This window comes from Lutra lutra, chromosome 15 (assembly GCF_902655055.1).
Source record: "Lutra lutra chromosome 15, mLutLut1.2, whole genome shotgun sequence".
Taxonomy (NCBI): domain Eukaryota; kingdom Metazoa; phylum Chordata; class Mammalia; order Carnivora; family Mustelidae; genus Lutra; species Lutra lutra.
This window is the reverse complement of record NC_062292.1, coordinates 15,686,964-15,700,026: the sequence shown is the minus strand read 5'-3', so window position 1 is coordinate 15,700,026 and position 13,063 is coordinate 15,686,964. Positions and strand designations below refer to the sequence as shown.

At 41.9% G+C, this 13,063-nt stretch overlaps 1 protein-coding gene and 1 long non-coding RNA gene across 6 annotated transcripts in view; one reads left to right on the top strand and one right to left on the bottom strand.

The window, feature by feature from the left end:
• Positions 1 to 5,391: 5,391 nt before the first annotated feature.
• Positions 5,392 to 13,063, bottom strand: part of KCNK2 (potassium two pore domain channel subfamily K member 2) — a 218,583-nt gene continuing 210,911 nt past the window's right edge. For 2 of the 5 annotated variants that reach the window (XM_047705671.1, XM_047705669.1), the window contains exon 7: positions 5,393 to 9,090. In XM_047705671.1, the coding sequence (XP_047561627.1) occupies positions 8,773 to 9,090 (318 nt within the window). In that variant the 3' untranslated portion in view covers positions 5,393 to 8,772. Of the gene's footprint in view, positions 9,091 to 13,063 lie in introns of all 5 variants that reach the window. The other 3 variants (XM_047705673.1, XM_047705672.1, XM_047705670.1) reach the window with 2 other exon arrangements.
• LOC125086383 (uncharacterized) lies at positions 6,098 to 10,035 on the top strand. The gene is made up of 3 exons (XR_007123170.1): positions 6,098 to 6,195; positions 7,528 to 7,629; positions 9,696 to 10,035. It is a non-coding gene; the product is annotated as an uncharacterized LOC125086383 (long non-coding RNA).

Genomic DNA, 13,063 nt, shown 5'->3' with positions numbered 1-13,063 from the left:
AACATTACTAAAGCAGATACCCAAAAGATGGGCCCATAGGTCATATCATTTTTACCTACGCTGAAGAGATGCTTCCACTAAACTAAAATTAGGGCTTGCCAATGATCTTATATCTAGAACTAATATCAAGAACAGTCATGAAATCCACTGTAACATTTTTGTAGGGATATTGTAGTCTCTCTCCTGCATCTCTCTCTGCTACCTATACGAAGCCCCAAATCAAACTTTTACTTTAGAACTCAGCCTTAGAAAGGCTTTGTTTTCATGAGACATGGATACACTTTCTCATCGTGGACAATGAGAACCAAGTCATTAATGAGGGTTTTACTTTCCACTTGGGCTTCCTAGAAACTGCAAGCCATGTAAGTGGCTCTGAATCATTTCTTCTGTATTAGGATATCTGTGTTTTATTTCTTACCCTGGATCTGACCTTCTATTCTAGGTAACTTCAATAGTTGTCATGAAAGCAGAGTCTGAGACAGGGATTAAGATGCATGTGACATTTAGGAATGTGTCCTCTGGAGAAAGGGAGGGAGGGAAGCCGGAGAGGGCAGGGGAAGGTGTTAAGCAAGAATGTGGTTTCAGCTGGTGTCTAGCCTCCACATGGTCCAACAGAGAGCTCTGGAGTGTAAGTCGTGGCACAGACTTAGTCGTACCTTAGGGAAGGATGACTGCATTTTGCTAGGCACATGTCAGTTATTGGCTGGGTGTTACCCACATTGTGGTTGGTGCTGGCTAACCTCCCAGTGGTGGCTTCTGATGTGCAGGTTACTCTCCAGAAAAGGGGGCGGCTCTGGGCTGTTAGCATCTAAAACTCAGAGCATCAGGATATGGGGCCACCAGCCCAGTACACTGGGAATCTGGCCCAGGCACCAACAGGTGCCATGTCCATCTTCGTTTGTATTTTTCTATTTTTAATCCACATCTTAGTTTTATTTCTCCTTTTCAAGATTAGAGGGTAGCCTGGGAACATAGGTTAAAATTAGCAGTACCAATGAAGTTGTGGAGGTCTGGCTAAAATAAAGTACAAACATGTATATGCTTTGCTGATGAAAACCACTTACCATAAAGAAAAGGTAGTATGATTACTGTAGTACCAACCTGAAAGCAATGCTTGATTCATGTTTAGGTTGGAAAGGTCCTAAGACCTTATGTAATGCATATGAGAGGGTCTTCTGACTTGCAGTGAAATACGCCTAAGCAACGTATATCATTCCAGACTGGGTTAACGTTTCGAAGGGGGCCTTTTATTTAACGCTGTTGACGATGGTAAGTAACTTCAGCTTCTCACTATGAATATGCAGCACCTCTCACATGAGCGATTCCCACATTGATTTCTCTACCTGGGATGCCTGACCTGAGAGCATTTGAGTACCCTAATTGCCCACTGGGCGGGTTTTCACTTTGATGACCCCACGGATCCTTTAAATTCAAAACATTATTCTCCCGTCGAATCTTCTCCCACTTTCTCCTAGCCCCATGTTCCTGATCCTAGGTAAAGGGGTGGAGGCACCAGCATCTCCCAGTGGCTCTCATATGGTTTGGACCTGAATCCCTTCCCCAGGGGCCACTGCAGAATCCTCTGCCCCACCCCTGCTGCGAGCCCGGCTCTTTCCGCTCAGCCTCTACCCCCATACCATTGGCAAAGCCATCATCAACCTCAAAGTAGAGACTGATTCACATCATTCCCTATCTTAAAGCCCGAAATGTCTTTCCAGTGCCAAATCCAAAATTCTCAGCTAGGTATCCCCATTGCTTCTGAGGAGTCTGGCTCCAGGCTAAAATCCTGTGTGTGGTCTTTTAGGCCCAACCACGGGCAGTTTCAAGCCTTTGCCTGGCAGGCAGCGTGGGAGGGAGCGGCCCTTCCCAGAGCCAGCCCACCGTGGTTTTTCAAGGAAGTAGCAGGCAGGGACTCAGAAGCTGGCACCTCCACTAGGAGGCCTCTTTCCTGAAGCCCCAGTGGAGACCTTCCTCTGCCATGTCTGTAGATGTCCACCGTTAGCCCTTCCCTCTTCCTTAGCCTCAGCCTCCCAAGGCCATACAAAGGCAAAAGCCTTTTCGTCAGGGCTTCTCGGCACTGAGAAGCTTCCCTCTCTCTGTGTTGCGTGTCACTCTCTGATGCATGGACTGCTGTCTCCCAGAGAGCAGACATTTATTTGGCTTAGTATTTCCAGTAATTGGCACGATAAAGGCTCTTGAAAAATGTTGACTTGGTAAACCATGAGCAGGGTAATATTTTGTTTGTACATACAACATAATCGTTGAAAAGATTCGTACACTTAGCTAGTCTACTGGTATATATCTAGAATTGGCAATATTAAACTTAGTGCATGTGTAAACTCTGATTTTCTGCACTGACTGAGAAAAAGGATGGGTTAATTAGATGTATTGACTGTATCTTGATGCTTTATCTTTGCAACTCTGACATACTTGGGCAATGATAAAATTTGAATCGGGACCAGACATGGCCACTGATGCTCACTTTAAAAAAGTTTTTTTTTTTTTAAGATTTTATTTATTTATCAGAGAGAAGAGAGAGAGAGAGCACAAGCAGGCAGAGTGGCAGGCAGAGGCAGAGAGAGAAGTAGGCTCCCCGCTGAGCAAGGAGGACTTTGGGATCCTAGGACTCTGGGATCGTGACCTGAGCCAAAGGCAGCAGCTTAACAGATTGAGCCACCCAGGCGTCCCTCATTTAAAAAATCTTAAGAAAAATCATGAAACGTAGAGCCTGATGTCAATAATAATTAAATGTATAAAATATTTTTAAATTGAGAAGGATGAAAATCTATATGCTTCTCCCTATGAATTGTACAGTGTAAGAAGAAATACCAACTACAGAAGTCAAGTATCAACTACATGGAAACCAATGTTTATTCCGTGAGTTAATTTCAAAATTATACCATGTAAGTGACTAATATTCTCTGTTGGATACAGTTCAAAATGTGCCCAGTAATGGATTTCTTCCCAGACTGCTTATAAATTTAAGCATGAGAAAGCTGAATTTCATTTGGCAAGGAGAAATAAATGTGTATTTAGCTCTCTAATAAGAGGCATCCGCTTACTAGTATCGACAAACATATTTTACAATTAATTTCTAAACAAATTTTCAGGATTATAATTGAAAAAGTTTAGATGGCATTTATTGTGAGCCAAAATTTGGAAAGGAAAATAATGAAACCCTGGCTTATAAGGAGTAAGTGTATGACAAACTGATCGTCTGTTTGAAGAATTGGCTTTGATTTTTCTTCTATAGAATGAGTAACCGGTATCAGCTTGTAAGTAAATAGAAGAAATAACTGCTCTCTGTTCCCCATTTACTACTAACCCAGTAGATGAGGACAGGTGTTTGTGGAGCAGGGAAAACTTAGGATACTTACACAGAAGTGTGCATCAGACTGTTACAACTAACCCCTGTTTTTTTTTTTTTAATTTTATTTATTTATTTGACAGAGATCACAAGTAGGCAGAGAGGCAGGCAGATAGAGAGGAGGAAGCAGGCTCCCCGCTTGAGCAGAGAGCCCGATGCGGGGCTTAATCCCAGGTCCCCGGGATCATGACCTGAGCTGAAGGCGGAGGCTTTAACCCACTGAGCCACCCAGGTGCCCCCTAACCCGTTTTTTTTTTTTTTAAAGATTTTATTATTTATTTGACAGAGCGAGAGATCACAAGTAGGCAGAGAGGCAGGCAGAGAGAGAGAGGGGGGGAAGCAGACTCCCCACCAAGCGGAGAGCCGGATGTGGGGCTCGATCCCAGGACCCTGGGATCATGACCTGAGCTGAAGGCAGAGGATTTAACCCACTGAGCCACCCAGGCGCCCCCCCTAACCCATTTTTATGTAATTTGTTCACCATGAACTTTTGGAGCACCTGCTATATGTACTCGGCTAGGATCTGGAAATAAAAATAGCAAGCCAGGGTGCCTAGGTGGCTCCATGGGTTAAAGCCTCTGCTTTCAGCTCAGGTCATGATCCCAGGGTCCTGGGATCGAGCCCCACATCCGGCTCTCCGCTTGGTGGGGAGTCTGCTTCCCCCCCCACCTCTCTGCCTGCCTCTCTGCCTACTTGTGATCTCTCGCTCTGTCAAATAAATAATAAAATATTAAAAAATAGCAAGCCAATACAAATGTATTCTAGTGGGGAAGGAAAATAAGAATAATGATGCTACCTAATCATAAATCGAGGGACAATAATGGGATTTCATACAGTATATTATGAAGGTACCGGAACTGGTGTCAGGGAAGGCTTATCAGAGGAAGTGACACTTGAGCTGGTTTCTGAGGATGAGTAAAAGTTTGTTGTGTGAGAAAGGTTGAGGTGAGAAAGGAGAGCAAGCATTCCACGCAAAGAGGAGGACAGCAGCGTAACGTGATCAGAGGAATAAGGAGTGATACAAGATGAATCTGAAGATGATGGCATAAAGTAGACCAAAAGAAAGCCTTGTAGGCCATTTGAGGGATTCTGGTCTTATATAAAATTGAAAGACAATTAGTGGATTTAGATTGGAGAGTAACACAATCAGATTTGCATATTAAAAAGTCCACTCTACCATCAATGACAGGAGCAAAGAATGATGCAAAAGCAGTTAGTCCAAGGGGAGTTATATGGCGATGGCTTGGATAAAGGTAGTGGCTGTGTACAAATCCCAGACATTCAGGATGCAAGTTTGTAGGGCTTTGGTGAAAGGTGGGTGTGGAGTTGAAGGGGAGAGGACATCAAGGATAATGCCCAACAAGATGGATAAGTTGTGCCAATTGTTGAAATAGGTGGCACCAAGAGGGCCGCATCTGGGGAAAGATCAGGAGAGTCTTGGATATGCTAAAATGCCTTTGAGAAGTGGAGATATCCAATGGGAACTGGCTAGATGGATAGATGGCTTGGAGAGAAACAAGCCCAAGAGTCCAAAAGAGAAAGGATACAGACAAGGCAATAAGAAATACTTTGGAAAGGAAGGACAGCTAAAAAGAAAAAAATAGTTGTAAATTGAGACAAGCATGACACAGTGCAAATATTTTATAGTGCTAATAATAATAGGGAAAAGCAATGATTTTATGAATATTAGAAATAGTAATAACTGAGGTTTAAAGAGCAGAGTCAAAACTCCTGGTCCTTGGAACTAATCCCTGTCTTTTGGGAAGGTGTCATTGAGATGTGGGTGGGGAAGTGTCATGTATGAAACCAAAACTGGATAAACCTCTGTGGTGGGGTGGGATGAAGGAAGCAAAGGAGCTTATGAAATTTCCCCTTATTAAGAAAACCAGAGTAAGTGAGTTACCCTCAGAAGTCCCCATTAAAAGGAACCAGGTTCCATCTTGGAACTAACACACGAGCTAGTGCAAGGCCAGTAAGTTTCCCTATAAAAGGACATTTAAGTAAACTCATGCTGGAGCAAAATCATATATTAACTTTAATGGAATTATGAGTATCCAAATAGAGACATCTTTTAACTTTATACAAAAGCAAACTTATACTCATACTTTAATAAGGAATGCACACCACAAATAAGTTATGATTTTACTAGAACAGCAAATTTTTTTTTTAAAAAGGAAAACAATATAAGTTGATCTAGGTCTGTAGTTCTTAGGCATAAATAACTATCTCAAGTCTTCACAATGGCTGAATTTGTTTTTGTTTTTGGTATTTCATCTAAAGTTTCCTTTAGTCTGCTTGGAAACTCTAGCCTTTGAGATTCAAAGAATTCTACACATTTTTTTTTATACAAAGTGAGGTGGGGTTTAGTCTTTCTTACACATCACATGGTCCTTAGAATTTGAGAAAGAAACCAAGCCCTACATACAGACTGCTCCCACTTTATTGACCACAAGAAACAAATTATTCAGTTCTCTCTTGGCTTTAGAAGTTTTACTTCTTCCTGCATTACAAAAGTGAAATATTATTGAAAAGAGGGTGGATGACATTAACTAGGTAGCAAAATATATAGATTTGTGTAAGAAATTCAAGGAACTGCAAAATAATCACTTTTACATTTAATAGCTGTAAGGTAGAGGATTCTTATCAAGAATCCATGTCTAAGATTTCAAAGGGTTCCTGATCCTTGTTCATTCTAGGACTTTTTTTTTTTTTTTTTTGGATATTTTTCAGGGCAAAAACTACTTAGGCTTTAAACTGGTCTGATGAAAAAATAAGTTCACTAGAAATTCTAGACCATGTCAAAAATCTGTACCCACATTCTCTTCACAGTAAGTAGACACATTAAAGCTTGAGGAAATAAAACTGGTATACAGTTTTTCTTAGATTTTCCCCAATTTTGAGGATAAGGTTGACAACCAGGTTTAGGATATATACTGAGCCATCAAGGTGCTTAGGGATGAATCAATACATTTATGCAAGATACTGATAAGGTCTGTTGTTCCAACATCTGCGGTATGAGGTCTAGAAGATTAGTTGGCAACTGACTTCTTTGGGCTTTGACATTGCCAGGATTTTGGATTGTTTTTTCCCTTACAAAAAATATTCAGATGCCTGTGTTTGGCATTCAGACTACTTCAGTGTCAAGACAAGGTCTAACAATGATAAAATAAGACATTAATAGGTCTTAATGTAGTAGAAACAATCTTGGAATTTACATGCTATTTAAAATATCGTATTGCAAAAGGGAAATGCCCGGATAATTTACTTTTGATTAACAGTCACCAAGAAGAACATTCTGCACATATTTAACAAGGGTAGTAATACTGCATCAAGAATAGTTCTTGAATATTGTGAACGAAGGCGCCACAGAAAACTCAGCATGAAAAGTGACATCCTGGAGTTCTCCTTGGCTAGAATCCCATCTCCATTCTTAGCTGCAAGCAGGAGACTCAGAAAATGCTGACTTTAATTACAAACTTTATTTGTCAATACAATTCACAGTTTATACATGGTGCATTTCACCATAGGAACTTTAACAGTTATCGAAGAAATGGGTGTAGATTTCTTTCTAAAAGAGCCTCACTTTCTAAAATTTTGGTTAGAATTTTTTTAAGTTTATAAAAGTACCTTCAACAAGTTAACTGAATATTTACATTTCTAGCTTAAATTTAAATTTTGGAAAATAAGCATCTATTTAGATTTTTTTTTTTAAGATCCTCAGTTTATGTTTTAAGTCCCTAATCTGAATGCCACTTATTCAGATATATTCAGATATTTCCACCACCCTCGCCCCCCCCGATAAAAGAAATATTTGCAATTGTATTTGGGGAAGTTGTCTTCTTTCTGCATTTGAAAAATTATATATACAAAGTACAGCAGATCTAAGTATGAAAATAAAAGAGAGTAGCAATCTACTAGGTGCCTTTAATGAATTTCTTCTGAATCTTGGAAACATCCAAAGAGTTACAGGATATAAAACTCAACTAAAAAGGGTTATCAGCCTTTTCTATCTTTAAAAAAAAAAAAAAAAAGCTCTCAAGATTTAAATTGTGCTAGAACAGCTTTTTCTCTGATGTCAAAGATGAATTATGCCTGCAATCTGCATTTTTTCCCATGTGCAATATCACAGTGATCCCAGTTTTAACTGCTCTCATGCTCAGTCACAGCTCCAGGGGGGCACCCACACAGGCGAGGCTGTGCCCAACTCCAACCACAGCATCACCTCCTGTCTGGCAAAAGTCACCCAGGGAAAGAAACATCGGGTAAGTCTTCCACATCACAAAAGCAAATAGGGGCTGGCAGCATAATGTTTATTAGCAAATGGTTGTAACACATTATTGTGCTATCTTCTTTTCTTCAGAACGGTAATTCACACCAGTTGTCTTAAATCACCTCTAGTAAGATCCGTGTTTAACAGCTTTTCTTCTGTCAGAGCATATATGAGAGTGTGTGTGTGTGTGTGTGTGTATGTATATATATATATATATATATAGCATTATATATATATATATATAGCATTATATATATATATATTTTTTTTTTTCCTTCTGCTTCTGCCTTTTAAGGTGTAGTGATGAATGAATGATAACATCCAATTACTGCCAGGGAAAAAAAAGGGACTGTTTGGAGCAGCCAATTTTACCACGTTGGAAATAATTATACTGTGTATATGGGGCCGTCTGTGCACCTCATTTCTTTGCAGTGCCTTTAACGCTAGAATTTCTGAGTGTTGCTTCAATGTCCATCTAATTTGGCATCTATTCCTTCTTCGGGCATCATCATTTCAGTGTACGCACTGTTCCCAGCAAGGTATGGTGTTCAAACGGGAGTTGTGGGATAAAGGGTTGCAGAGGTGAGCCTAGGGGTGGGGCTGGGAAGGAGAAACCACACATTAGCTAGAGAGGTTCTGTTTCTTCGGAAGATAAGGCACTGACAGAAAATTTCTTAGGTAAAAGGCTGCATAAGAATCTCTTGCCATTTACAAAAAGAAACGTTGTCATCCATAAATGGTCCATATCTAGGCTCAGTTAGGTAGACCCTGAAAAGTTAAGGACTGATCCCTCGAAGCTACATGATTACCAGAAACAATTAGAATTCATTCTGAGGCCTTATGGCACGTTACGAAAAGAGGGAGGAAAACAGTCTGGGCACAAAAAGGCATCAGACATTGCTTGTTCCATTCCACTTGCCGAGGAAAGTGGACCACTCCACAAGCATCATCGAAAAGATAGTGCTGGCTCAGAATTCCAGATTCTCTCGATGGTAGATGGCCGTGATGGGTGTATCTATTATTTTTTCCCCCTTTGGAGCTCATGCACAATTTAAAAAATGCTACCAGCAACAGTCATAAAGAGCATAAAGAAGTCCTCACCTATGGCTATGCCTCAGGTTCTTCAAAGAGAGGGTTATTTAATGTTCTCAATAACAGCAATTTCCTCGCCTGCACAGTGTGGCGTCAGTCCGTTCAAATAGATACTCTCAGTTTTCAGTAAGGGAGGCAAGACATCCCTCTCGCTGGCGAGGTGATTCACAGACAGGGTCCTCCTGCAAGGCGTCAGCTCTTGGTTGTGGTTGCCGGCAAGCTCCGCGGACAGCTTGCGCTTGATGGAGGTGGCGCGCTGGAACTTGTCATAGATCTCCACACTCAGGCGCCTCCTGGTCTCCTTGAACTCGGCCGTGACGTTGGCCGTCCACTCAGCGGCATGGGCTCTGAACTCTCCCACCTGGAGCATCACGCAGAGAAAACACAGACACCCACGTGACAGTCAGCATTTTGTGTGCTTTATCCTCGGATCGTTTTATTTATCTTTATTAAACAAGAAGATGGTAGCCCTTTGTGATACGGGAGGTCTGAGAATTGGAGTAATTAGGCACGTGGGCCAGGGTGACACTCCGCTTTCTGTCGACGGGGCTCTAAAAATATAACCTGTGAACTCCCCGCTCTCTGACCCGGGTTATGTTACAGGTACTAGATGGGCTTGTTATTTTGTACACAGATCGCGCCATTGAAACTTATGCAGCTGTACAATGGCAATTCTAACTTCTTAAAATGTTCTGCGTTACCTTTTTCATCCATAATTTCAAGAACCATTTGAATGTAGAAAGGGCAGTGAGACACAGCAGGTGCGCAAGCCTGAGTCGAAGCCTGGAGTGTGAGCCCAGGTGACCAGGCTGGTTCTGGAAGCCACGCTGTGTGCTCGGGGCGCAAACACAGGTTTGAGAGAGCGGAAGTGGTGTGTGCAAGGGCTCTGTGTCCAAGCCCACACTCGTCAGTGGGGAATTCTCTGTTTTCTAAATAAGCAGTAAAATATTTTGTTTCTGCTTTCAGGGAAAGCAAAGGAATGAGAACTGGCAAGCCCACTTGGAGGCCCTTTTGGAGAGTAAGTCCAAGGAATAGTTTCTCCGTGAATGTTTGTGGAATCAGTGAAGTTACTCAACCTGTCGCAGCCACAGACATCTTAGGGCACACACGTCTTCTCTGTATACAAACTGTACTTTCTGCCTCCTCCGTTTTGATTATCACTAATATCTTTACAAAAATGGTCTTCTAGTAAACATGGTTTTGCAAATGGCTTTCCCCCCTCTTAGCCAATTTTAGTCATTTTTCCCTATTAGTATCCATTAATCTACCTCCTAGTCTGTATCAGCTGATAAAAACAGAGGGCATGTGGGATGACAGCCTCCTGGTCCAGCTCTCTCACTCACATTCTGTGCGCCCGCTGGTGAGCAATTTTACCTTATTTTGAGCTTCCAATTCCTTATCTATAACATAAGGATAGTAGTAATCGATTTCACAGGACAAACAAGTGATGTGTGTGTGTGTGTCCTTAAAATATAAAGGACTCCACAGCGACTACTTACGACAATGAGCCCGGTGATGCTATAGCTTGCTAAGTGTGCTTTGAGAGCTTAATGGAGAGTTCCAGATATAGACTAAGTGATAGAGAACTGAAAAAATGGGACATTTCCCCCTGCAATGTAATTCACAGGTTCGAAGCACCCAGTGAAACCATGGTCTGAGGCCTGTCTGCAACTCTCCCCAGAAAGGCAATGGATTACTTTAACCCCTGAGTTATACAGATCTTTAAGTCGTGAGGTGCTTTGGGTGTGTTGAAGGCATGCATAAAAGATACAGTTGAACGAGGGCGCCTGGGTTTAGTGAGTTCAGTGTCTGTGTGTGGTTTGGGTCATGATCTTAGGGTCCTGGGATCAAGCTCTGGGTCAGGCTCCATGCTCAGCGGGGAGTCTGCCCCTCCCCAACCTGTGTGTATATGTGTACGCTCTCTTCTCTCAAATAAAATTTTTTTTTTTAAAGGTACAGCTGAATAATTCTCCTGTGACTAGATACACTGGGAGATGTATTTTATCAGTTAAAGGAAGGTCAAGGCAAGAGAGAGTTTATGTTTACCTACTCATTATTATAGCTGGAAGAATATTTTAAAATATAATGATGCATTCAGTGTAGAACTCAGTAAACATTTACTCCTATTACAGAGGACTCTCATTATTACCAAGGGTCTGTGTCAGGGATTGTGTAAAATTTTGTATGTGTATTCAGTGCCTCCTATGCTAGGTGTTTAATCAACTTAATGAGGAAGATTCTATTACTTACCCCATTTCACTGAGGCTAGGAGGTTAAAAAAACTTAAGACAGAGTAAATATGTGGTGAAGCCAGAATTCAAATGTGGAGGTCTAGCCCACCCTCTTCTGCCTTGCCAGTACAATCTTATTAATTCTAAGGACTAAACATGTTTTGGAGGAGCCCAAGGCAAATTCACATAGTATGGAAATCCATCGTAGAGCAGCTTACACTAGGGTGAGGACAGACTACCATGATTTCCTAAAGATACTGGGAGAATAGATGTTTTTCCAGTATTTTCAATATGGCTACTTCTCTAAATCAACAGTGGTTATCTGTTCCCTCTCTCGTGCCCTGAACTATTCTTCATGATACTGGATTTAAGGAATGCAGCCACTCAAACTCAAAGCTTGAAAATAAGGGGGGAGAAACAAAAGAAAAATAAAAGTCCCTCAAAAATGAAATCAAGGCCATCAAAATGAAGAATTACTTATTCCTGTTCCTTCAGAAAAATTCTGACCTTCTAGAATTGTCCAGAGCAATGTATTCATTGCTGATTAAATAACAATGTCCTAAAGTACAGACCCATTTCTGTTAATGAGGATAAAATTGTATACTCAGGTTCGGAAGGGGCTTTCTTGTTTTCAGTGCAATTAGAATGTAACATTTAGGGATGCCTGGGTGGCTCAGTTGGTTGAGCAGCTGCCTTCGGCTCAGGTCATGATCCCAGCGTCCTGGGATCGAGTCCCACATTGGGCTCCTTGCTTGGCAGGGAGCCTGCTTCTCCCTCTGCCTGCCATTCTGTCTGCCTGTGCTCGCTCTCCCTCTCTGACAAATAAAATCTTAAAAAAAAAAAAAATGTAACATTTATATAAGTCAAACTTTCCTTGATTGAAATGTTAATGCATGTGGTGCTCTGGATAATTACAAGTTAATGCCGTAAAACATTTTTGTTTCATTGGATTTTTAGAAAACAACAACAAAAACCCCAACCTTTCACTAACTTGAAGAGTATGTCATCTCCCTAAAACTAAAACAAAGTAGCTTACACCACTTAGTAACAAAGCAGAGGACCAAAAATGAGCAAAAGTAGTGCCTAAAGGAAGGAATAAGGACTGTTCCTGCAGCTCTAGAACAGGTCTTCCCCAGGAGTCCAAAAATTCTTGACTTTTACCCCGTGCTCACAGGCCATGTGATCTGATTTACAAGAAGAGAAAGAAAATGGAGTGCTACCAGCACTCACCCTCTAACTGGAAGGGAACGGCTTTCATCCTTGTCACTAAATCCAGGGGGACCATTCACTGTCCCCATTTGGCCCCATCTTCACAGCTGCAAAGGGTTTTGCTAAGTCCCTCTCTCCCTCCCCATCAATCAATCTCTGGCCCTAGTTACCAAATCAGCACCCTCTCAAGGTATGGCTTTACCATTCAGGCTATTTCTCAGTCAGCTTGGGGTGCTTTCTCTTAGCCTTTCCTTGACTAGCTCTGCTCCACAGGGTTCTCTGGTTCTCAGGGCATTCCAATGGATGACTCCCAAATCCGTACTTCTAGGTCTAATCTCCCTGCCGAATTCTGTGTCTGTGTAACTGACTGCTGATAAACGCCTTCACTTCGGATGACCTGCAGGCATCTCAAACTCAGCCTCTCTCCAAACAGTTTAACTCCACAAACCTGTTCTTACCTAATTTCTTTACAGTGAACAGCACCATTAGCCACTGCGTCTTCCAAGCTGAACTTTATTTTTTTTATTTATTTGACAGAGAGAGATCACAAGTAGGCAGAGAGGCAGGCAGAGAGAGAGAGAGGAGGAAGCAGGCTCCCTGCAGAGCAGAGAGCCCGATGCAGGGCTCGATCCCAGGACCCTGGGATCATGACCTGAGCCGAAGGCAGAGGCTTTAACCCACTGAGCCACCCAGGCGCCCCCCAAGCTGAACTTTAATATCATCCTCTGTTCTCCCTCTCATTCAGTCTTACATCACATCAGCCCAGAGTCTTGCTGATTTACACTCCTTTTCTCTCAATTCCTTTTGCTTCTCTCCATTCCTGTTGTCAAAACTGTGGTCCTGTCCTGAGCCTCCTAACTAGTCTTTCTGACTTAATCCCCCTCCCTCCACATG